The 26262-nt window shown below is 41.2% G+C and overlaps 2 protein-coding genes across 6 annotated transcripts; one reads left to right on the plus strand and one right to left on the minus strand.

The window, feature by feature from the left end:
- The first annotated feature begins 659 nt into the window (after nt 1-659).
- Nucleotides 660-6093, plus strand: LOC118219867 (low affinity immunoglobulin gamma Fc region receptor III-like). 5 transcript variants are annotated; one of them, XM_035403363.1, is made up of 6 exons: nt 660-1120; nt 2385-2408; nt 2771-3031; nt 3753-4036; nt 5403-5483; nt 5608-6093. In XM_035403363.1, exons 1-5 carry the CDS (start codon nt 1090-1092, stop codon nt 5463-5465), a joined length of 663 nt encoding a protein of 220 aa, XP_035259254.1. In that variant the 5' UTR covers nt 660-1089; the 3' UTR covers nt 5466-5483; nt 5608-6093. The 5 variants fall into 5 exon arrangements, 4 of the variants coding, with proteins under 4 accessions (XP_035259254.1, XP_035259251.1, XP_035259253.1 ...); XM_035403360.1 differs by having other exon boundaries at nt 664-1120; nt 3753-4052; XM_035403362.1 differs by having other exon boundaries at nt 667-1120; nt 3753-4040.
- Nucleotides 6094-6503: 410 nt separating this feature from the next.
- LOC118220376 (scavenger receptor cysteine-rich type 1 protein M130-like) lies at nt 6504-25862 on the minus strand. Its single transcript, XM_035404243.1, has 17 exons — nt 25599-25862; nt 24198-24564; nt 23335-23643; nt 22440-22754; nt 21000-21320; nt 15972-16286; nt 15391-15693; nt 14443-14514; nt 13970-14284; nt 12297-12326; nt 10087-10230; nt 9459-9557; nt 9264-9335; nt 8384-8461; nt 7962-8039; nt 7408-7473; nt 6504-7074 (listed from the first exon to the last, which is right to left on the minus strand). The coding sequence occupies exons 1-17, from the start codon at nt 25860-25862 to the stop codon at nt 6992-6994; spliced, it is 3231 nt and encodes a 1076-aa protein (XP_035260134.1). The 3' UTR covers nt 6504-6991.
- Nucleotides 25863-26262: the final 400 nt, after the last annotated feature.

Here is a 26262-nt window from a genome sequence, read left to right on the forward strand (position 1 = left end):
TTTCTTTAGTTTATACTTCCTTATTTTTGCTTTCACATAGTGTCCTCTAAAAGTATGGTAAAGGTCAAGTGAACTCTTTTCTCTGTAAGTAATGATGGACAGCTGAAAGTGTAACGCAAGAAACTTTTAGCCTACTTTTTGATTTTATATTCATACTTTAGATTACTTTTGCACAGCTGAAAATCAGGGGACTCAACAAAAAAACAGCTGTTTCAATAAAATGGTGATACAAATACCATAAAATAAAAGCTGATTGTATCTACCTTTATCTCATATACATCTTTCGATCTTAAATCCAAATTCCTTAAATAAAAGGCAAAAAGAACTAATTTCAGATTACCGTTACCATTCTTTTTGAGGGCACTGTTTTTTAAATTTCATTTATGCAAATTGACTTGACGTACCTCCAAGCACCTCATGCTTCATCTCTATTGTTCAGGAATATAAAAAACAATATAAGTTATGCATTAGAGTTTTTTAAAAATGTTAATCCCTAATTAAAAAAAAAAAACAGTTGTTCCAGTGACAGTTTACAAAAAATGTATTTCATTTTCTATTTACAACACGCCCCCCCCCCCCCCCCCCCCCCCCCCCCCTCCACCCCCACCCCAAGTCCTTTCCAGGAACTGTACAGTTAAACATCAGAGCAGACTCTTTAGTGTGAACCTTCTTCCATAAATCAATCTCAGGGTTCTTGTGAATTGGCCCAGAGCTCCCAGAGAAGGATGTTCGACAGAGAGCGAACAGAACCTCCAGAAAATCAGATGCAGAGGTATCTAGTGTCAGCAGGTCATACAAAGTGGCTTAGTTCTGAATGTAGCCTACACAATTCAAGCACATGTTTGCGTAATGTGTTCTCGGCTTGGCACTGTGAGTGCCTGTGGGTTTTCTGGCTTCTGCTGTTGGTGACTTTTTTGTCAGTAGGCAGGAAATGTGTGAGCTTGTGTGAGAATAATTTCACAACTTGCTGACCACACAAGCAGTTAAGAAAAGAATGCAGTAGCTGTGCTATACTGCAAAGAAATTGCCAGGGTTTTTTTTCCGCCCTTTTGACCACTGAAGTTGTAGCACTAAACTTCTTCTTGAATCATGCAGGCAAACAGCGGGGTCACATTGATCTGTGAGTACTACCGAATCAGTTTTATAATGTAAAGGTTTTTAGCATGATGTTTTTGTGGTGAAATTTGCATTTGATTGAGAAAAAAAAACAACACATTTACTAAGTTAAGTTGAAGTAACTCAGTATGATTTGACCTCACTAACACTAGAATGCTCTACAGCCCTTGGGCTGCCTTGGAATTACCTGCATTATCAGATAAGAAGAAAAGTATGAGTGAAGAAGTATGCGTTTAATTCAGCAGATAAAATACCTTGAATGATCACTAACAAAATGTAGTGAGAGAAGATAATAAACACGGTCTTGTAATAGGTTTTGCATGTGAAGTGTGTTAGACTTGGACTTGGGCCATATTAAGGGGCACGTTTTTGACTTGAGGTCTTTGAAAACGCAATAGATAACAGGAAGAGTTAATACTCTGTTACTATGCAGTTAACTGGTCTGTCTCTACAGCCATTTTATTGTTACAGGGGTTTAAATTTTTTCTATTTCCTGTTCATGTGTAAAGCATCTTTGTGATGGTGTCTCTATAAAAAGGGTTATAGAAGCATATTTGAATTGAACCGAGCTGAGTGTTTGATGGCACAGCGCTGAAACTACAAAAACATCAGAAAGAATGATGTTTCAAAAAATGTAAATAGTCTGAGCTATAGTTGTGTTTCAAATAAATATTTCTGAAGCACTCTTTGAGTGTGTGTCATAAAAGCTGCCGTTGCATATAGAAAGTCACATGATTCTGAAATATGCACGTTACAGAATTAATTACTGCAGGACAACAGATGGATTATTCAACTGAAGTGATAGTTATTTAACATTTGTATTTCAAATACAAATTGAGAGACTGTGCTTGTTACATACACATGCCAGCAAACTTATGTTTCAGTTCAAAGTGAATGAGTGAGTGTGTGTGTGTGTGAGAGTGTGTGATACAGTTTCATCATCTGTAATACAACATTGGAACACATCAAACATTATACATATCTAAGGAAGAACTACAAGAAGTGATGTATATGGAATATATTCAAATGTTACTTCAAACAGATGAACACACTCCATTCAAACTGATTTTTCACATAACTGGTTTACTTAAGTTTACCCCGCATCCAAAATACTACAGAGAACATACCATGTAATCAGATTGAAATGATGGGGTCTATTCAGTCTTCATTTGGAAAATAATTGTAATTTAGCTTTCTCTTGGAATTAATGCACTTCATTGACCATTATATTGATACTACCAATGATTTCTGACTGTTCTGTGTTACAGTGCTGAGTCTAATGGCCAGATTGGGTGAGTGCTCATAGATATTAAAACAAATCCCACCTTTTCTTACCTGATGATTTATCAGAGAAAACAGCATTGCTAGTTTAATTAAATGTATGATTGATAACAGAATGTCAGTACTCACATTAAGACTATATAACAGCTTAATGATGTGATGAGTTTGAATGCATATGTGGACGGTAATGTGGAGATAATATTCTGTGAGACTCAAGGCATGTCCTACAATACGGGGCGATACAGAGGTCACAAACAGAAGCAGATCTTTACTGTTCTAAACTAATGAAGCTGAGGCATTAATCAGGACACTATAAACATGTCATGAGTATTTAAACACATGTACTGACGTAGTGCATGCACTGTTTGTACAGGGAGCCCAAAGGCTGTACTGACTCTGCAGCCTAACTGGCCCCTGTTCTTCACTGGAGAGACTGTTGGTTTCAGGTGTTTGGGACAGCCATTCAAACATTATGGATTCATATGGTACAGAAATGAATCAAATATTATGGTGACAAAGCACACATCCTATGAAAACACCTACATCATCTCACCTGTTACTGAAGCCCACAGTGGTATATACAGGTGCGCTGATTTTGGCTCCTATAGTGATCATGTCGGACTGAACGTGTCAGGTGAGTCAAAATTGATCAACAGCTGAACACTGGTGGTCTCACTCATCCCACAGAGAGACCATATTTAACACATTTATTCAATCTTCCCCGGTGCACACTGTGCTTCCCGTACCAGTTCATTTATTACAGGCAAATACCTAATTAATTAGGTGGTCTCACCCCACACAGACTACACAGAGTACAGTTGTCCCACCCACATACAGGTATCAGATGAGTGCTGACTGGTACACAGAGTACAGTAACCCCGCCCACATACAGGTATCAGGTGAGTGCTGACTGGTACACAGAGTACAGTAACCCCGCCCACATACAGGTATCAGGTGAGTGCTGACTGGTACACAGAGTACAGTAACCCCGCCCACATACAGGTATCAGGTGAGTGCTGACTGGTACACAGAGCACAGTAACACCGCCCACATACAGGTATCAGGTGAGTGCTGACAGGCATTTTTCAGTGTGCAAAACTGGCACATTCCCATAATGCACTGGGTGCAACTGCTGTGATGATTCTGGGATCCTCTTTCTTAGTTTCATATTTGTGCTATGTGGATTATAATTATAGATTTTTCATTGTTGATTCTTGAATATCTTTATGTCGTTAAAATTAGGAATGTAGCTGCCCTGAATTTTTTCGCCTCAGTTAGGGTGATTTGGTTTCTCCATAGTCATAAAAACACTGGCATGACAACAGAACTGTGACCCAGTCTGTCTGTTTCTACAGCACTGCCTAAAGCCAAGCTGACTGCAGAGCCAAAATGGCGCCCACTGTACAATGGAGAGACCGTCACCCTGAGGTGTGAGGTAGACTCTTACAGCAACTGGACATATTCCTGGTACAAAGACCAGACCCAGATGGCCGTGTCCCAGACTGCTGGTCACAGTGTAACTGGTAACAGACTCAACATCCCTGGTGCTGCTGGGTCTGACCGGGGGCAGTACTGGTGTGAGGGGAGGCTGGAGGGGAGAAATGTGACATCACAGCGCAGCGACTCCATCACTCTGACTGTAGGTGAGTCTCAGGTAGGCCTTTTATTTAGATATAGAACTTCACCTTGATATATTTACAGTGCATTACATTGTATTCCATTAACTGATTGGTTGACACCCATGTATTATTTTTTTATTTACCCTTTATTTACCCAGGGTAGGGTCGCTGAGCATGGATGCTCTTTTGCAGCAACGCCCTGCTACACACTCATACACATTTACACCTGGGAGCTGTCCAGTACAACCACAATCCTCTATTGCTGGCCACTGAGCAGCTCCACTAGAGGGAGAGAACTTTTTTTTAGCCAATTAGATCAGGGGATGATTAGTTTCCAAGTTTTTTTTTTTTTTTGGCTATAGCCAGATCTGGGATTTTAGCCAGGACACCAAGGAACCACCTACTCTTTGCAAATAGTGTCATGGGATCTTTGATGACCACAGTGAGTCAGGACCTCGGTTTAACATCTCATCCGAAAGATGGCATCTCCTACAGCCCAGTGTCCCCGTCACTGCACTGGGGCATTGGGGTTTATTTGACCAGAGGGAAGATTGCCCCCTGCTGACCCACCAACAGCACTTCCTCGGTATTCCCTGGTGGTCTCCCATCCAAGTACTAACCAAGCCCACACTTGCTTAGCTTCAGCCAGTCAGCAGGAGCAGAGTGCATGGTGGTATGGCTGCTGTATATATTTGTGTATAGGCATGGCAATGTGGGCAATTTGCCTCATTATGGTTCTAAATCGCTACACGAAAACTTTCAATTTGTTGACTTAGAAATCCTAAAATAAAAGGAAACTGAACACCACATTATTGAAAAAAAAAATCAATAGCTAATGTTCAATATGCAGATAGAAAGCATTTTTATCCAGAAAATATCTCAGCTGCAACACATTTCACATTTTTGTGGTCAGGAGTGCAGCATTTATTAAGCTTGGAGATATTAGCGTAGCGTAGTTATGTGGATTAGAATAAATGACACAGCTGACTGTCTGCCCATTATACCAGTTGCTAAATGAATCATATCAATGGTTGTGAACTTTGTTTTTCATTGTTTAATGTCTTTTCTCTTTTCTAATATTTTTGATGGCTGATAGTGAAACTACTCTGCATACATATGAAAAGAGAAACACTGGTGCCATCTATCATTACCAGAGAAACCATATTTAGTGAAGTGACAGATGTGTACACAATGGTTTTATTTAATGAAATGTCTTCAAAAAATACCTTCATATTTTAATTGTTTTATGCATTTTAGTTGTAGCCATAGTATAAGAGATATTAACCACATCATGGGTTCAGATTGCCGCCCTGTCAGGCCATATATTCTTGTATATGCACAGGTTTATGTTTTCCACATATCCCTCATCTCTGTGTCTCTCCACAGGTAGACTGGTGTTCGGTCTGGGAGCTGCTCCTCTGCTGCTGGCCTCCATTATACTGTGTGTGAAATGGTGCAGGAAACCAGGTGATGTCATTTTACAGGGGAACACATCTAAAAACGAGTGTTTCAGATTTCAGGCTGCAACACTGTTCATTCTCACTCCAGTTCTCTCCCTCTGTCGTGTTTATACATGTTTGTTGATGTGCAGGGTCGTCTAATGAGGCAGCTGTCAAATACACTGAAGAGAATGTGGAAGTTGACTTATAAAACCTTCACACAGAAGCTGGATCAGTGTGCTCATGTCGAATGAAGAACGTTTGAGAGCTCAGGATTATTTTTCATTGTGATGTTTCCCAGCTTGCAGGGAAATCCTGATTGGGGGTACAGTCATGGGGACACTCAGTGAGTTTTGGGAATGAGAACAGGAAGTTGTTGTGCCTCTAGAGTGCAGGATCTGTGTAATATTTATCTGCAGTTGTGATTCGCGAGCGCTGCACATGACATCTTTGTCTAAGTTAGTCAGCTTTGATCGCTGTGTGTTTGTTTCAGGTCCTACGTTGAACTTTATATATGATGCAGAAAACTCGCGAAAGACGTACATACAGCTTAAACAGCTGAGACTCTGCAACATGTTCAAAATGCATTTCATGTGTCTGCGTGTATTAGTATTAAATTAAATGGACTTTAAAGTGTGTTCTTTTTTGTTCCCTCTTTAATTTTGTAACATGATGAGAAATAAAGGAAAAAAGAAACATACGTGTAATGTAATATCCCCAGTAGGTCAGTTATGGCACCTTCCACTGCGCTGAGAAACACAATCAAATCCAAGTGTGAGCAGGAGAGACTGAATAGGAATGGTGAGCTGAATGTGGAGGGAGAAGCTGAGGGCCCTAAACCATGAGACACAGCGCAGACTCCAGTAAACGACAAACAACCTAAACTGTACAATGCATATCTCTTAATATTTTCTGACAAATAAATAAATGAATATACAACAGTAAAAAGGAATTCAGTCTTCAAGCTTTATTTAAAATATCACATTTATGTATAGCTGTTAAAAATATTGATATTGCTCAAGAAGGCAAACAAATACATTGTGAGAAATATTTCAGTTTTATAAAATATTGTCTATCAAAAGCTGCATAATTCTCCAAGATCCAAATATCTAAAAATATTTAGTATAAAAAGTTTTTTGTTAATAAAAAAAAATGGCAACAGATTTTTAAATGCTGAAAGAGAAAAGTTCCAGTCTATTGAACCAGTTTGGGTAGAAATGAAAGCAGCATGAAACGAGTAGTACTGCAATAATTGATTCATTGTGTCAATGAATGCAAGCTGTTTTAGCCAATTTATACAAGTACCAGCACTTACAATGGTCTAATTTATGAACAAGCTAAGGAATCTACTGTCAATAATTCCAGGTGAATTACTAATTGAAGAATGGCTGATCTACTAGGATGTGGTTTTATAACATTAAAATATATTCCTTGTGACACTGTGTAGCATAAATGTGTCCTTGTACGCTCTGCTGTCCAAACTTGAGTGAGCGGACTCTTCCTCAGTTAGAAGTGCCAATCTCAAGATGCTCCTCCTCATTCAGGAGGCTCCTCCCCCACATCATCATAGTCCATCCCACTGGGAGCTGGAGGGCCTTCGGGGGCCAGAACGCTCTCCCCTACAGGGATGGATCAGAAGACAGATAGACACAGTCAGCAGAAGGTCATTTTCAACAAATACCTGCTGTAATCTTGTAATTCTATATTGAAATTAAAAGTTTAATTCAAAATATTTTAGCAGGCTTACATCAACACTCAAATGCCTGCTTTCAGCAAAGTTTGCAGGTGGAAAGGAATGCACATATTCCCATAATTGCCTATGAAGCCATCACTAAAACTGCCTTCAAAGAGCCAGTATATGAAACAAAATGAGGCAGATTGATGAATTTTGCTAAAACCATAAAATCTTGTAGTAATTTGTTTTAGACATTGATCACTTTGCACAGACTCACCCACTTGAATCCAGTCCAGAGTCACGGCATCATCATAATTCTCCTCTGTGTCTGTCACATGATACCCTGTAACAAACCACACAGACAGGAAGTAACCCAGGGTAGTGAGTTTCACAAATCAGACAAACAGGAAGTAACCCAGGGTAGTGAGTTTCACAAATCACACAAACAGGAAGTAACGCAGGGTAGTGAGTTTCACAAATCACTCAGACACAAAGTAACCCAGGGTAGTGAGTTTCACAAATCAGACAAACAGGAAGTAACCTAGGGCAGTCAGTTTCACAAATCACACAAACAGGAAGTAACGCAGGGCAGTGAGTTTCACAAATCACACGGACAGGAAGTAGAGATTTTTAGCACAGGACTGAGACTTAAGGTGAATAAATGGAATAATTAACTAAACATCAATACCTAGAATGTAAAAATAAGATTGATAATGAATAAATAACACGATTGCCATCAGAGACACAAAAACCACCTGAGCAGAACACGGTGAATTTGATGACAGAGATTGTGCTTCACTCCAACATTCTGTCTAAAAAGAGATACTCAACCTGGAAAAGCATCTGGGCCTGGCTGCATGGTGATGACATCATCATAGCGCTCTGGTGCATCTCCGTCCACCAGCTCCCCTTAAACAAGCAGAGAGAAGCAGCAGCTGTGCTGATTAAACTGGGCACACTGGTTATAGTACTCATAATGGATCATTTTTGGGGGAACAACTTTCAAAGTCATTTTTCCATGTCCAAGGCTGGACCACAAAAGTATTTTCAACAAGAGCGGCTCTATGTGATCAAATAATTTCAGTAATGCACAACTTTTATTCTTCTAAAGAGGACAAAGTAAATTCCCCCTCCAAATCTATACTGGCCACATAACACAAACAACTAATTACAATATATTATAATGAAGGCCAATAGATGTATTCATGAAGAGAAAATATTTAATCGTCCCACAAACCAATTAAAGCACTCACCTGTCACACTGTCTGGATGCTTATCTGCAGTGATGACATCATCATAGTTCTCTGGTGTGTCCTCCATCACCAGGTCCCCTGAAAGCAAAGAGACTTCTGGGGACTTATGGCTTCATCAAGACTCCAACACAGCAAAACAGCAGAGCCCTTCAGAGCAGCACTGAATAACACTTCAGCTAGATGTTTTTGCACACTGCAGTCCCGGCTGACTGACGATGTGGGGACATCTTTCACAGTCTAACTGACCCCATATTTAAACTTTGGTATGCGGGTAATGGGGACTCCACATCACTGTGTCCCACAGGAACTGAACTGACCCGGCAATAACAATTAGACAGAACACAGAGGAACACAGCTCCACTTCCTGGAAGATGTATCTAAGTACTCAAAAATATAGGCCTGAAGGATCCTATTTCAGTGTTTCTGTGAGGTATAAGGAATGATTAACAGTGTATCCCTGTGTTCCTATAACTGCTGTTTTAATGTATGTCATGAATTTACAATGAATCAAAAATATGATTACATTACAGACATTTCTCATTTCTTTAATCAGACCAACTTACACAGCTTTGTCATTTTTATACAGTATCCATTTCATACAGCTGGACCTGAATTACTGACCTGGATATATTCAGGTCAGTAATTCAGGTCAAGTACCTGGCAGTTCTATCAGAGAATTGAACCTGCAACCTTGAGGTTACAACCCCAGTTCCCTACCAATCAAATTACATTGCTGTCTGGCTTGTGGATCATGTTAACCCACCGAATCCACCAAAACTCTGAGGACCACTCAGGAGTCCCACCCCTTCCAAAATCACACTGAAACCACAGCATTACCATCTTCACCCACTGAGAGCTCCACAGAGCTCCGCCCCCTTACCTGAGAGGGAGAGTCCCTCACCTTCCTCCACGTCTTCATACCCAGAGGGCGGATCCTCAGATAGGCGACTCCCTGTGAACAGGAGAGATGTTGTGTACTGACCCCGCCCACACCACACATGCTCTGTGGAGGTCTTCCACAATGTGCTTAAGACTTTACTGTGAAGCTCGAGGAGGACAGATCAGATTCACTCACCCCGCCAGGGGGCGCTGGTGGTTCCCCCTTCAGCCAGTTTGCACTCAAGCTCCTCGTAGATGGCTTCGTGCAGAGGGGCGTGGTCCCGTTGAGACAGGGCTGTGAGAGCAGAGACAGAGAATCACAGAATTAAAGTCTCCTGTCAGAGAGCCTATCTCTCTCTGCATGTGAGTAGCAGAGGTACAGCGCACAGCAACTGTCATACACCAGCCACCTGACAGAGACCAGGGCCCTGTAGGACTGCTGATCTGAGATCAGTTTAACCTTTTATTACACAACTAATTCTTTATCCAGGCAAACTGCAGGCATGTGATTGACCTGAGGGGGCGCTCATGCACAAAGAGACATGGTGAGCATGCCAACTGAATCCCTCCTTCGCTTGAAAACGCTACAGCTAATCACACAGTGCCCTGAAGTCTCCTTGCTTTCAGGGGACCTGGTGATGGAGGACACACACTGCAGAGCCCACTAACACACACTGGCCCAGGGTCATAACTAGGCGAGCCTCCCATCAGCCCCTATTTAAAACTGCCTGGTTCACCGACTGAGCTGTTTACTGAAGAGGCTTCCTCAGTCACAGCTAGCATGTGATGGCGGTTTGCCCAGCATCTATCCGTCTGCCCCCTACCTCTCCTCAGTGCTCTGTTCCGGAGCAGCAGAACACGCAGCACCACCAGCAGCAAGAGGAACAGCACCCCCACCACCAGGAAGGCCACTTCTAGGATAGATAGGCTGGGTGGAGCCTCTAATGGGGGCTCTGGCCGTTTGGTCACTGAAAATGAGGAAGTAAAGGGGTTGGGAATCAGCAAACAACATGGCATACTGCTGCTACTTAACTTACAATGACCACTTAGCTAGGTTTCCACCAGCTAAGTGGTCGCTGTATGTACTGTATATAGCAAGTCATTCCACAATTCTCAATGCAATGAGGCCAAAAGTGGGTCAGAGAACAAGTGTACAGTATAGCTTTTAACTAGTAAACATTTCAGCTATCAGTGATTTTTAGATTTTTATCGAGCATGCGAATAATAATTCTGGCTGAAAAAGACTATTGTTTTTCTGCGAGGTCCTCTGACAATTCAATTACTGTCTGGACCAATGTGTCAACACGTGAGAGTGTGTCAGACTTTGGTAGTCTAGAAGTCCTCTAATGTAGGGGAGGAATAATGCAGTTGTTAACTACTAACTACTAAAATTTTAATCTGTACATCTTTGTTAATGTATTTGTACAATGTTAATTAATGTTACCAACTGCAGTAGTTAATGCTATTTCAATTTGGAATAAAAACTGTTGAATTATTTGTTATTGGTTAACTGATTATGGGCTTTATTTTTGTACCGGACGGAAGTCTGGTCCAAGCGCACACGCAGGTGTATTTGGAATTTGGTACGTGGCAACGTGATTTTTTCCCGCTTGCGCCCATTTGCTAATTTCGTGGCTCGACATGAACCCGTCTGCGCCGAGATGGGTGGTATGTCATAGCTGGGGGTGTGTCGATACAGATACGCCAGTGCATTACAATTTTGGTGTCTGTTTTGGCGTAAAATCACGCCTGCGTCTCCGCCCACTCAAACCACGTCTAAGCGCAGCGCTGGTGATCTTCAGCTATTTTCGTGACTTTAGTGGGCGGGGGAGCACATGAACGTAGACCTATCCAAAATCCCACAGACAGGTTTGGTGGATGTCCTACGTATTTCATCCCGCTTACACAAATAGTTAAAACAAGACTACTGAATGCAACCTTCTGAATCAGTTAATCATAAAAAAATGAGCTTGACTCTTGTCTATTGAATTTGATGTGGGCAGCGGTTCTCAGAGCTCCAGAGGAAGAGGCACTTATAATACTCATTACCTCTTCCCAAGCCAATTTAACATCATCAGCCCATGGAGGCCGACTTGCAGTGCCATATATTCGGTCGTTGCGAGTCTGAACCTCTCGGACAAGTATGTCAGTTTCTTCCTGGGTAAAGTTTGGCTGGTGGAGCCGGTCTGGCGCGTCTTCAGCCATTACGAAATTGACAATACGCTGCGCCTGTGCGCCACGCCGGTTTTAAAGGGGATGAGAGGAGCTGATTTGATTGGCCATGACTGAAGGCAGCCAGGACATACCTGCTAATAATGTATTCCTCCCACTCCAACCCTCCCCCATGCTGCGCCATGGATGCGCTTGCGCCTCTGGTCACCAAATTACCAAAAAAGAGTTGGCCACACCCATGTGCCCCAGCGCTCTGAACTTAGACCTGCGTTTGCACCTAGATTCACAATAATAGAGCCCTATAAGTTTATCTTATGTTTTCCTAATGTGTAAATAATAATGCAACCAATGCAATACTTTATGTATTTGCTAACTAACTAATGAAAAGTTAATTTCATGCTTAATTAATTTATTTGTTCTTTGTTCTTTCTTGTTAAATAACGACATTATTTAATGCCAATTTATGTGACCTTATTGTAAAGTGTTACCGTGAGCATGTCAGTCCTCTAATGTATGTGAGGCATTAGCTATCTACTCAGTCACCACCTAGCAATAGAATGTCTATGGAGGAAGTGCAATACAAAGAATTAACAGAAAAGCTAGTCTCAATAACTGAAATTAGTTGTGAGATAATAGGTCCTCTTTTTACTGTATAAATGACTCCTGGGTCAGCTTTACCTGGCTGTGTTGTTGGTTTGATAGTCATTCCAGGAGTACATAAAACAACAAAATAAGCAAATGCATTGTTTTCTTTATTGGGCATGAGAAAGGGTTTGTGTTTGTGTGATTGACAGGGCTCTGAGCTCAGCCTCAGGTTTTATCTCCTAAACTCTTTCCTACACCATCTAGAGGACGTCCATACCTGCAGTGGAACTGGAGTCAGATGAATGACCTGTAAAATATGAGAAGATGTATTATTTATTCATTCAACTGTCTCACTTCCTGTTCCTGTGCACTGTCATCCTCTGTGCTTGTTGCCTAAACCTTTATGGATGCACTTCTGTAAGCTGCCCTGGATAAGTGCTTCTGATAAATGTGAATGTCGTTCCAATGCATCATTATTTCTGCTTCCATTATTAGTGAATACATACAGTGCCATACAGTGCTTCAGTAAACCAATTAACCACATTTAATTGATAAACAGATTCAGCTGACTGAACACAGCCAGGCTTGATTTCAGCCAGCCCTGTTGAATCTAAACCGCATTCATTTCAAACCATACCATCCGAGTGAAGTAGTCATCACAAAGTTCCTACAAGCACACTATGCCACAGTCAAAGAGAATTCCAGAAGAGATAAGAAAGAAGTTGTTAAAATATATTAGTATGGAAAGGCATAGAAAGCAATTTTTATGGCTCGGATGCTTCACTGAACCACAGTGAGAGCCTTTATTTCCAAATGGAGAATGCTAAAATTTCTCCAAAGGCACAGAAATAAAGTCTTTTATTTATATATAAAAGGAGGCTTCTCTAGCCTCAGCTGAGGTCAGTGTTCACGACTCCACAATAAGAAAGAGACCGTTACCAAAGAGAAAAATCAATGCTCCTCTCAATTTGCAAAAAAAGCACCTGGATGATCCCCAAGCATTTTGGGATGATGTTCTATGAAGAGATGAGTCACAAGTGGAACTTTTGAGATGACATGGGTCCCATTATGTCTGGCGTAAGGCAAATACAGCATTTCACAGTAAGAACTTCATACCAACAGTCAAACATGGTGATGGTAGTGCAATACTGTGGGGATGCTTTGCTGCCTCGGGACCATGTACAACATGCCATTATTGTAGGAACCATTCATTCTGCTCTGTGCCAGAAAATTCTTAGCCAGAGAATGTCCGGTCATCTGTTTGTGAGCTGAAGCTGAAGCGTAATTAGGTTATGCAGCAAGACAATGATCCAAAACACTTGAATGGGCACATCTGAATGGCTGAAAATAAACAAAATTTAAGTTTTGGACTGGCCTATAGTTAAAGTCCTGATTGAGTTCAATAGAGATGCTGTGGCAAGATCTGAAACAAGCAGTTCATGCTCAAAAATTTGTCTGATTTAAAGCAGTTCTGCAAAGAAGAGTCGGCTAACATTCCTCCACAGTGATATAAAAGACTGGTATCAAATTATAGGAAGTGTTTGTTTGTACATTTTGCTGCTAAATGTGGTGCAACCAGTTTTTACGTTTAAGGGGACGATTACTTTTTCACATGGGTGATATGGGTGTTTGATAACTTTTTTCATTAAATAAATTAAATAATAATTAACTGTTTATAACCTGTTCACTCAGGTGCCCTTTGTCTAAGATTACATTTTGTCTAACAATCTGAAACCATTCAGTGTGACAAATATGCAATCACAGAGGAAATCAGAATGGGTCAAATACTTTTTCACGGTGCTATAAACAAAGTAATCATAGAGGTGTAATGCAGGGTGAATCTTTAAGCTGCTCCTGGGGTTAAGGGTGTATGTTTCTGTCAGGGCTCCAGTGATTAAACTTCACAGAAGCTGGCAGTTAGCCTGAGGTGATCTGGAGATGCAGACTCACCTGTGCAGGTGACCCCAGCCTGGTTCTGGGGTGGGCAGCGGCTGTGCTGGTGCTCAGAGTGTGGGCAGTCCCACAGGTGCAGCTCACTGCCCCTGCAGTTCACTTCAGTCAGCCAGAGGGAACTATTCCCCAGCCCAAAAATAGCATTACCATGGGCCTCCTTTGCTGACCCACAGCCCAGCTGTCTGCACACCACCTGGACGTCCATCATATCCCAGGAGTCTCCACACACCATCCGCCAGGAGCCCCCGTGGAACACCTCCAGCCTCCCAGAGCACTCGCCTTTACCCCCCATCAGCCGGAGGGGCCAGTGATCTAGAGCAGGAAACACAGATGAACTGAGCAGCCTCATTACGTTTAACATCTCCTACAGTCACATCTCTGCTGACATTATGGCTGATCTCATTACATTTAACATCTACAGACACATCTCATGTTGACAGGCCTCAGGATTCAGGCCAAAGAAAACGTACTTGTGCAAGCTCTCTGATGTGTAGCAGAGGAGCATGACAATTTGCTTCTTGGAACTTTGTTGTGCTCTTCCCCTTTGATGTGGAAAAAAGTAATATATAAATGAATTAGAAATTAAGATATAATTTTATTAACACAGAGACAAAGACAGGTGCATGTCATATGAAAAGCAACCCGCACTACTGAACGCTTCAGAAACATCTCATTCTTGGGGCTACACCAAAACTAAAGAAAATTCACAATAGCCCTTAGTTTTACCAAATGTTATAGAATCTGACTACTATAAGAGGAGTAACACTCTATCTGCAGTAGAGAAAGATTTATTCTACAGTTCCCAAAATTCATTTGATTACAATATCATACCAGATCATACAAACTCCACACAGATTAAACTCACACAGACACTGGGAGATCATACAAACTCCACACAGATTATATTCACACAGACACTGGGAGATCATACAAACTCCACACTGATTATATTCACACAGACACTGGGAGATCATACAAACTCCACACAGATTATACTCACACAGACACTGGGAAATCATACAAACTCCACACAGATTATACTCACACAGACACTGGGAGATCATACAAACTCCACACAGATTATACTCACACAGACACTGGGAAATGCCGTGGCTCAGAAATCCCTGTATGTGAATTCCTGCAGCTCACAGGAAGGCTGCTGATAGCTGTGTGCTTCCTCTTCCTGTGTGTCTATGGTACATAATCTGTGCTTCCCCTATCACAGGCTTATGGGCTGCACATCCCTGCCCTCTTTAGTTTTCTCGGCATTTTACAGATTATGTCTACATCACAGTATTCAAGCATTACAGCCCCTGAGACATGTAATTTCATAGTATAATGAATAATGATCTATATCTCTATATATTCTACTCTTCCCAACAAGAGTAATACTGTGTCTGCAGTAGGGGCAGGTTTACCTGTGCAGGTGAGCAAAGCCACGTCATTTTTCCTGCAGCTATTCTGACCCCAAGGGCTTGATGGGCACTGCCACAGAGTGGAGTCATGTGAGCGACATTTTAAATGATCCAGCCAGTTTGGAACTGATTCCAGCCTTGGCCTTGTACGAGAAAGCAATCCACTCTTCCCACAGTTTAGCTCCTGACATATGAGAGTGGCTGTGTCTGCAGTCATTCGATTGAAGCACACGTTGCCCCAGGTGCCATTGTAGAAAACTTCCAAATTCCCAGAACAGCCTTTGGTCAGCCTTATCTCCTTGAATTCTACAATGACAATGTTAGAAATCTTTTAGGGACAAAATAAACTTAACTTTAAAATAGCTTGCCAGAAATTACAGAGGAAAAAAATGTAAAAGTATCAAATGCAGGTAAGTTGGGATGAAAAATAGTATGTTCCGTTAGTCAGTGCTCTCCTGAATTGGATCTCATCACTTCACCAATATTTTGTGAAACACCTGAATTTCCTGACTAGTCGGGTATCATGTATTTATCAAGTGTCAGTGTAAAAGCAAGATTTTTAGGCGCTCAATAGAGTTCCAAACCTGAACACACGACCCCCACATCCTTATTGTGTCCACAGTCAGTATGTCCCCATCCAGATGTGGGACAGTCCCACAGGGACGTCTCATTTCCCATGCAGCCCACCTCATCCAGCCAGATGGGTCCATTTCCTGGCCCAAAGAAGGAGGGTAGCGGGGCACTGAGGGCTGTCCCACACTGGAGCTGCCTGCACACCACCTGAGCATCCTCCAGGTCCCAGGAGTCATCACAAACCGTCCCCCAGGAGCCGTTGTGGAACACCTCCAAACGTCCCGCACATTCCCCCCCTCCCCCCACCAGCCTGAGAGACCTGTGATCTAAGAGAAAGAGAGAGAGAGAGAGAGAGAGAGAGAGAAATTGAAAAAGAAAGAGAGAGAGAGACATAGAAAAAGAGAGAGACAGAGAAACAGAGGGTAAGAGAGAGCTAAGTGAGAGAGAGAGACTTTTAAAAGACTCCTTTATTGCACAAAATGTATAAAATAGAGACCAACATATTTGCATTTTTCAAACGAAACACAAAATATCCACTCACACACCTAGAGAATGAAAATAGAGAGAGAGAGACTTTAAAAAATACTTTAATGATTTACCTGATGATAAGCGTCAGAGAGAATTGAACTTTAAAAAACAGATGGTTCAGGTAATGTGTTCAAGCTTGCTGGAACCTATTGTAACACAAACTCCTTGCCTGTTGTAAATACTTACTCTCAGGTTGTGGTTTAACCCTGAAGATGTATAAAATGCCCCAAATACTAGATATTTACTATTGTAATCAGTGGCACTACTATTGTCGATATTAAAGTATTAAAGTCATGGTTTTACAATGACATCAATAATAATCCAGTTAAACAACAGCTAATTTGCTTTTAAATGCAGTATTTAACAAAGAAATATTGCTGCTATTGGCCTTTTGAATAACGTTATGTAATTCTATGTTTATTGTGTGAATTGTTAGTGTGTTGATTGGTGTGTGTTGATTGTTGATGATGATTATATTTACTGCTGGCTGTGCAACAAATCGGGGATAATAAAGATTACCTTACCTTAAATAACGACCAATATATTATATAGCCAAAACAGGCTTTTATAACACTGATGAAAACAAACAGTCAAATCAAGTTTCAAACATAGACAAAATATTTTTATGAATAAAAAAATAGTAACTCATCCTTACTCTGCACTGCATTTTATGAACTGCATGAACCCCACCCACACATGAGCTGGACGTATCCAGCATTACAGCATTGATTTCTGCACCGGTAACAACCTAATCTGATTATGAAGACTGTGAAATAATATATTTCAAAACTATTTTCTTGAGGAAAAAAAGAGCGCAAAACCTGCTATGGACCTCTTTTTAGATGAGTCTGAAATTAAATGCTGAAAGAAATTTCAACATTTGTATTATTAAATTATAGGGGTTTTGTAATATAGGCGAAGGGAAAATGTATCAAGGCATATTACATGAACACAGAGAAAAGCACAAAGATGTGCATGACAAAAACAAAACAAAATGGAAATGGAATAGAAAGTAGTTAAAGAAATACAAAGTGCAATATTTAAAAAAAAAAAGATCTCCTCGGTCATAACGAATTCAGTACATTTCTCCCTCCCTTCCCCTTGGAGTGCGCTTTTACATACCCTACACACCATTGTTCTCCTCTTATCAATTCCACAGACAATGCACAGCCTTGGTGGTTTGTTGAGACCGTACGCACACACATCAGTGACATTTCAGTTGTCATGCAGCTGTTCTATTCAGTTTATTCAAAGTCTCATTTTCAGTGAAAACCTGAAAATATGCTGGTGGAGTTCTAAGGTTATCATTTCTATAACTACAACTACATCCTCACCCCAAAGGGCTTATAAACTTCATCAGATGATTGCAGTGATTGAATTTTGTGTGATTATATGGACAAAGTTAGTTTTGATAGCGCTTGATTGGGAAACTCATATCAAAGCACTGGTCATTCAGTAGCTGAACAGCGTGCAGGAGTAGACAGCGACACGTTCCCACCTGTGCATTATTGGGGGGTTGGGAAGAAAATGGCATGAACTGCCTGTATTTCTATACTGAGCCAATTTTTAACATTTATTTTAAAAACAGTTTGAGGCACTCGCCTACCACCTCAGAGACCAGGGTTCAATCCCCGGCAACGGCACATCCGGCTCGGTCAGACTTTCCTACGAACACAATTGGCAGTGTTCGCGGGTGGGAAGCCGGTGAGGGTATGAGTCCTGATTTGGGTTGCAAAGGGTCGGAATATTTCCAGTAAATTTCCGGAAATTTTGGAAGGGAAGTTAAGCTAGGGAATTCTGGGAATTTTGCACAATTTCAATATAAAAATCTTAACTTTTAATAGTGAATTTATTTATTTATAATGGATTCCCATTTAATTGAATTGTAACCATACACTGCATTCAGCAGCGCACTCTTCCATCACATGTACTGATAATTTGTCAGCATCCATTTAAAGGTGCAGTGTGTAGAATTTAGTTGCGTCTAGCGGAACGGACTTGGCAGAAATGGAATGTAATATTTATAAGTATGTTTTAATTAGTGTATAGTGTTGTAATTAGTGTTGTGTTTTCGTTACCTTAGAATGAGCCCTTTATATCTACATAGGGAGCGGGGCCTCTTCCACGGAGGCTGCCATGTTGCACCGTCATGTTTCTACAGTAGCCCAGAACGGACAAAAGGCTCTAGAGAGGGCGCATTTGTAATGCTTGGGTACCTTCCAAAATAGCTGTGTGTAAAACCACACGTGTTGTTTACGGTGTTGTCGTCCTTTTTAGTACAGTTTGGCTTGATTGACAATCCATTTATTCAGTAGGTGAGAGTATAAGCTTTATAACGATGTATAACATGTCTAATTTTGCTTTTGGAATAGCGTTTCATTCGTCAGCGTAATCGAAAGTTTTGTTATCATCGCATTCACTTACACATTCACTCTGTGGTAGCAGTAAAATACGCTGCACCTAATGAAACGTTGTTAACGATTTTTCGTAATTTCTTGGAAAATACTATTATTATTGAGGACTTCTGGGCATAGCTAAGCCATATGTATGCTGATAGACCTAGCTGACATCGTTTTCTGGTGTAAGACAGAAGCGGATATAAACATATCATTGATTTACTCTGTCTCTGTCTCTATCTATTGAAAACAGATAAGATTTCATCATTGCTATGTAAGTATTACTCCTCAAAATTATTTCGGTTATATACATTATTTTTGAAATTGAGTGTCTTTACATAGGTTAGTGGTATTTTATAATGAGGATCTTTCACACTGTAATGTAAGCGTTAGTTAGTAGTGTGATAGTTTTTGTGATGCATCATGTCTTTCTATGATTTGCCATGCAAAGCAGCTAACGTTAGCAATAAAACGCTACCACAATGCAGAACAATTAACAATCATAATAGCAATCTTACTTGTAAGCTATGACCTATAGTTTTGCAGACTAAATAACTAATTACAATTTATAAATCTATCAAGGAACCTCATCACTTGACACTTGGCTACTCGATGCTGCCGTAGACGATGACATCATTTTTGGAACTTACATGCCACCGTAGCTTCTCCTACGTCATTAGAAAGGGAGGGGTTAGGGGAGGTGAGGGGGGGGGGGGGTATTCAGTTGGTTGCAATCAGCAACCTCACCGCTAGATGCCACTAAATTCTACACACTGTACATTTAAATAGGAATTCAGTAAAATTACAACCCTCTGCATGCACAGTGCATTCTCCCATCACGTGTGCAGCCCACATTACTGCCAACACTACCGCACTGTCTGAGCCAAAGGACTACATGCTTTCGGGTAAGTTTTGATTATATTACTGGAGTGAATATGTTTTTTATTTTTTATGGTATTTCAGTTAACCGGCAGATAGTAGCCTAATGCAAAGTACACAGTTTATACCTTGTTAACACCTTCTGATAGCTAGCTGTTACCATGTGATGTATCTTGATTGAGCATGCTAATTGAGGAGTTTTAATGAATCTATTTCCATTCATTCTTTATTGTAAAACATTTATTTTATAAATGAGTTGTTCACTTTAAACCCTAAGGCATATTCTGAATTGTTATTTCATTATGTTTTGTTTTTGTCATGGAAAAAGGGGTCGTAACGAATATTTTTCGTTGACGAAATTAACGTCGTCTGATAAGTAGGATATTTTTATCGCTGTGAAGCGGCATAGAGATGGCGTATAAATATTGGTAATTTTGGACAAGCAGTTAGCTTCTCTTCAACACTTCCCGTCTTTGGTCACGTAGTGTGCTTCTGACGTCACTTGGCACTACTCACAGTATACTGCTCATCACTAGAACCGCCATGTCAACTGACCCCTTGCACAGTAAAATGGGATGTATTTTGTTAATGTTTATTCCACATGTCTGTCATTCCTTGACTTTTTCTAAAAACTCGCGCTTCAACTAGCTATGTAAATAGAATTCTAAAACAACACTCGGAAAACTGTTTTTGGGGGTTTTTTTAGGTGTTAAGAGAAAAGTCTTTTTTGGAGAGGGGTCATTGGGAATGTTTGCAATTATGTCTGCTTATGATATGGTAAAAGGTTTGTTTCTATCTGCATATGACATGGTAAATGCAAATGGGAAAATGGCAAAAAAAAAAAAAAAAACAGTTAAATATATTTAGGAATATTTTTTAGATATATATTTTAGATATTTAGGAAAGTCACGGAAGGAGGAGGATATAGTATTTACGGTGTAGGAGTAATTTTCATTTTAAAGTCCCCAAAGATCAATGATGTTGCTCTGGCCTATCTAGTGTTAAAGGAAACTCTCACTCACTGTCTCTCTGCAACGTGTGTGTGTGTCTAATTGAGAAATGTGGAGCTGACTTCTGAGCGAATCGCATCAAAGAGGTGGGAAAAAGATCAGAATCCGAATTCAAGGGCAAGAAAACATTCAGGGTGAACGCATTATTTGGGTGTTGTCAAATATAGTATTTGTATTCAGCCCTACTAGACACTGCAGAGGAGCTTCATTAGTAACCTGTACTCACTGGAACAGACGATGGACACCTGTTCCTTGGAGCTGCAGGAGAGTTTGTGTGGAGCGCTGCAGTTCCCCAGGTGAGCCTCTCTCCCGGAACACTGAAACCCCATTAGGCACTCCCCACTGTCCCCCGTCCCAGACGGAGAGGAACTGTAGATCTGCACTGCAGAGCCACAGCCCAGCTGCCTGCAGGCCACCGAGGCCTCGCTGAAGCTCCAGGACCCCCCCACTCTGATCCAGGTCTGCTGGTAGTACACCTCCACCTGGCCCTCACATGCATTCCCTCCAGCCAGCCGCACCGTCCCGTCCAGAGCTGAGAGGGCAGAGCCTGAGGATCCCAAATGTATGAGAGTTAGGGTTAGACTCCTCTGTTAAATTCAAGTGTATTAGGGTTAGGGTTAGACTCCTCTGTTAGATCCAAGTGTATTAGGGTTAGGGTTATACTCCTCTGTTAAATTCAAGTGTATTACTCGCATGCATTTCCACAGGATAGCAGAGTACACTCCTTTAAAAATCCGAGTGTGTTACAGAAATTTGCACAGAATTACAGATCACTCCTTTGTTTATATCCAACTTAACACCTAACATCATATAAACACAAGATACTCTACCCTGTGCATTTTCATACTGAACAAAAATATAAACGCAACACTTCTATTTTTTCAGCCATTTTTAATGTGTTTAAATAATACCTCAAAGATTTGTTCTATGTTCACAAAGATTTAATTTTTCTCAAATTTTTCCCACAAATTTGTTTATATCACTGTTAGCTAGCATTTCTCCCTTGTCAAGATAATCCATTTCCTGCACAGGTGTGGCATATCAAGATGTTGATTAAAAGCCATGATCACTACACAGATGTTCCTTATGACGGGGTCAATAAAAGGCCATCCTTAAATGAGTTTTTTGTTGTTCAACACCATGTCACAGATGCCACAAGAGTTAAGAGATCATGCAATTGGCATGGTGACTGCAGGAATGTCCTGTAGAGCTGTTGCCAAAGTAATGGGTGATCATTTCTCCATTTATTACCTTTGAACTCAGTAAAATCTTCTAAATTGATAAGTGTTGCATTTATATTTTGGTTCATCGTATTTTTGATTTTGCAAAAGACAACCCACACCCATCTAAAAGTTTCTCACTCTCTCACTTGGCTCTCTCTTACTCTCTTTCTGTTTCTCTGTCTCTCTCACTTTTTCTGTCTCTCTTTCACTTTCTTTTTCAATTTCTCTCTCTCTCTTTCGTTTTCAATCTCTCTCTCTCTCTCTCTCTCTCTCTGTCCCTCTCTGTCTCTCTCAGTGCGATAAATATTACATTACATTACAGACATTTGGCAGACACTCTTATCAGAGCGACGTTGTACGTCGTAAATATATGCTACAAATATAGCACACAAATATATGCTAAATTCTGCCAAGTATACAGCATAGAGAGCAGGACTCCTCACCAGAGCAGATGACTCCAGCATCCTGTTCATGTGAGAACATAGCTCGGCTCCAAGAGGAAATGGCACACTGCGAGAGGCGTGTCTCGTTCCCATGGCAATCAAACACATCAGCCCTGATTTGCCCACTCCCCGCTCCAAACCAGGACTGTCCTGGCACTGCCACTGCAGTCCCACACTTCATCTGCTGACAGAGGACATTGGAGGCTCTCCTATCCCAGCATGCATCACACACTGTCCCCCAGATACTCTGGTACTGCAGCTCCACTCGACCAGAACAGCTGTCAGGGCCGTCAGCCAGCCTGGACTCAGTGTACCCTACACACAGCAGAGTGGGGTTAGCATCTGACCAACACTGAGATAATACAGGAAACTTGTGGAAAAGGATAACACAAACACACAGGTACAAAACACACACACACAAACACACACACATAGACATGCATGCACACAAATACAGAATGAGCACAGATTAAACTCAAACAGACAATGAGAGATCATGTCAATTTCCCACAGATTAAACTCATACAGACACTGGGAGATTATGCAAACTCCACAGATTAAACTCATACGGACACCGGGAAATCATGCAAACTCCACACAGATTAAACTCATACAGACACTGGGAGATCATGCAAACTCCACACAGATTATATTCACACAGACACTGGGAGATCAAGCACACTCCACAGTGAACTCCACTACACCCCAGCCCTCTATAGTTTTCACTGCATTTTACAGATTATATATGCATCACAATATTCAAACAATACAGCCCCTATCACTTTATAGTATCATGAATAAAGATATATATCTACATATAAATGAATACAATCTGTATAGGAATGACGTCTAACCAATATCACAAAAACACTCATAGTGCATAGAAGACTCTTACCAGAACACACCAGCCCCACATTGTTTCGATGGGAGCAGGACTGATTTTGTGAGGGTGCTGTGGGACAGAAGTAAATCTGAGATTCATTGCCTGTACACTGAATCTCCTCTGCCCACACCTGGCCCTCCCCCTGGCCAAATGCAGCTGTACCCCGCAGCTCTTTAAGAGCTCCACAGCCCAGTTCTCTGCACACAACCTCTGCGTCCTGCTGGTCAAAGTCAGCATCACACACTGTGCCCCAGGAGCTCCCATGATGCACCTCTACTCTCCCAGAGCACAGGTCTGCCCCACCCACCAGCCTGACATTGCCTAGAAGTAAACAGGGAATAAAGAGAGAATCATCAGCAATGACTGGCACCTTATTCCAGAGACAACATTCAGTACAGCCATAAGAATACAGAATTGCACAGCTACTAAAAATGGAGTACAACAGTATGAGAGGAACCAATCACATGAAAACTGCAGTGTGAGTCTGTGAGAGGAGCCAATCACATGTAAAACGCAATTTGAGCCAAGCCAATCACGTGTAAACTGTAGTGCAAGATGAGCCAATCACAAACCAACTGCAGTGACAGACTTAGGATAAAATTAATAAACATTAGCATGAACATAACATTGCTACAGAACCAGAGCAAGTACATCAGAAACATAAGTATGAGATTCTGTTGTGGCTGTAAATTGTGGATTAGTTTAGTGAATGGAACAATGCACACATTCCCTTTTTTAAACTGGAAAAATGTAATACTAAGTTTTATTCATATATGTTATAATATATTTGTTTATGAAAATGAATATATCCTAATTTCAATCCAATTTGCTGCATTGCAATAAAAGCATTGCTAAGAGCTGAATAGCAGTCCTACCTGAGCAGACCACTCCGGCAACCCATGCATAGCGAGTGTAACGTTCAAGCCATGCTCCTAAAAGGCACTCTTTCAGTGTGGATTCTGGTCCCAGGCAGTACACCACACCCATCCAAATTTTTTCAGACCCTGGTACAGTGTGATCACGTTCTGGTGCATCTGCAGCATCTCCGCAGGCTAGCTCTCTACACACCACTCCAGCTTCTCTCATAGTCCCGAATCTGCCTTCACGGAACACTGTCCCCCACTCTCCTCGATGGTAAACCTCCACTATCCCAGAACAGCGGCTGCTACCATTCACCAGCCTCACATCCTCAATACCTGAGAGAGAGAGCAGAGAGAAAGAGTCAAGTATGAGAATGAGAAACTGTGTGAGATGGGTGTGGGTGATCTTATGCAAAACCAAAAAATTTAAATGCAAAAAATAATTTTAAAATCCATGGATAGAGTACCCTGTGTTTATGCAATGTTCTGTGTTTAAGTCAAATGCACTTGGGTTTAAAGGCCTACTATGCAGGAATTTTTAGCCTGTGTTTACAAGCAAAGAAGTCTCCCCCCCTCCCCCCGCCCCGTCCATCCGTCCGTCCGTCCGTCTTCAATCCCACCCACTCATCCCCAAGTACCCAACTGAGTCACAGAAATGAAACTTCATTAGAAACTACTGATACATATCTCCTATCAGTTACTTGGACCAACGTTACATTGTCCAGTTCAGATTTCTAATTGGACATGCACAAAGAACTGGTGCCCTCAGCCAATGCTGTACATATCAGAGCCACTTGGAGGCATTGAAAAGCTTCTATATTATATATATATATATATATATATATATATATATATATATATATATAGAAGCTTTTCAATGTTTCATTTAATTTATCCATGTTTATGCAAATCAAATATACAGGTAAAGTGGGGCTTTAACAAAGAGGAGGGGAAAGAATTAACTAACAAAAAACAACAAAACATGTTAGCCTTACATTCTGTAGTTTTTTTAGTTTCATTTGGACCAAATACATCCAGTTTTTGTAGAGAAAAACAGGGAGGGTTTAGTGGAGAAGGTCTAGATGGATATAGTTGCTACCCCAGCTACCCTATAGGGCAAAGGTTCTGGTTATAAACAGCTTAACTGTTTCAGCACTGTGGCTAAAGTCTGAAACATTGGATCTTCCAAGTGGCTCTGATATGCACAGCATACATCACAGCCCTCTATAGTTTTCACTGCATTTTACAGATTATATATGCATCACAATATTCAAACAATACAGCCCCTATCACTTCATAGTATCATGAATAAAGATATATATCTACATATAAATTAATACAATCTGTATAGGAATGACGTCTAACCAATATTACTAAAACACTCATAGTGCATAGAAGACTCTTACCAGAACACACCAGTCCCACGTCGTTTCCATGGGAGCAGGATTGATTCTGTGAGGGTGCTGTGGGACAGAATTGAATCTGAGACTCATTGCCTGTACACTGAATCTCCTCTGCCCACACCTGGCCCTCCCCCTGGCCAAATGCAGCTGCCCCCCGCAGCTCTTTAAGAGCTCCACAGCCCAGTTCTCTGCACACAACCTCTGCGTCCTGCTGGTCAAAGTCAGCATCACACACTGTGCCCCAGGAGCTCCCATGATGTACCTCTACCTCTACCATGGGTGTTAACACCATATTGACACTGTGGATTCAAAAGATAGGGCTCAGACAGCAAGAACTGGAAAACCCCTCCCCATCACTGTCTGCAGGAACACAGTCACACCACAAGGGTATGCTCTATCCCGCATGCTTTGTACACTGTACACCAGTGACATGAGCTCTGCCAGTGAGGCCAGTCACATGAATAAGCAGATGATGCTCGAGTGACAGCACTCATCTCACCCCACAGACTGCAGATGCACACTTTGGCCACAAGGTGGGGAAAAATTATTTGCTTATAAAAGTTTACTAAATAAATATGTATTTTGAATTTCTCTAATTTTAGAGGGGATTTACAGCCCCGGAAATAGGAATTGAGAATATTGAGATGGTTTTAAAAACCTGGGATTTGACATTTTCA

Source organism: Anguilla anguilla, chromosome 2 (assembly GCF_013347855.1).
Source record: "Anguilla anguilla isolate fAngAng1 chromosome 2, fAngAng1.pri, whole genome shotgun sequence".
In the NCBI taxonomy this organism is placed as follows: Eukaryota; Metazoa; Chordata; class Actinopteri; order Anguilliformes; family Anguillidae; genus Anguilla; species Anguilla anguilla.

What these genes read in the sequence shown, in the direction of transcription:
- LOC118219867 (XM_035403360.1), top strand. Translation starts at nt 1,090, where the DNA reads ATGCAGGCAAACAGCGGGGTCACATTGATCT. An exon ending in GACTGTAGGTGAGTCTCAGG is followed by an intron (nt 4,053 to 5,402) that starts TAGGCCTTTTAT and finishes GTCTCTCCACAG; the next exon opens with GTAGACTGGTGTTCGGTCTG. An exon ending in GAAATGGTGCAGGAAACCAG is followed by an intron (nt 5,484 to 5,607) that starts GTGATGTCATTT and finishes GTTGATGTGCAG; the next exon opens with GGTCGTCTAATGAGGCAGCT.
- LOC118220376 (XM_035404243.1), bottom strand. Translation starts at nt 25,862, where the DNA reads ATGGTAGAGGTAGAGGTACATCATGGGAGCTCCTGGGGCACAGTGTGT. An exon ending in GGCTGGGGTCACCTGCACAG is followed by an intron (nt 12,327 to 13,969) that starts GTGAGTCTGCAT and finishes CATATTTTACAG; the next exon opens with GTCATTCATCTGACTCCAGT. An exon ending in TGAGGGACTCTCCCTCTCAG is followed by an intron (nt 8,462 to 9,263) that starts GTAAGGGGGCGG and finishes CTTTGCTTTCAG; the next exon opens with GGGACCTGGTGATGGAGGAC.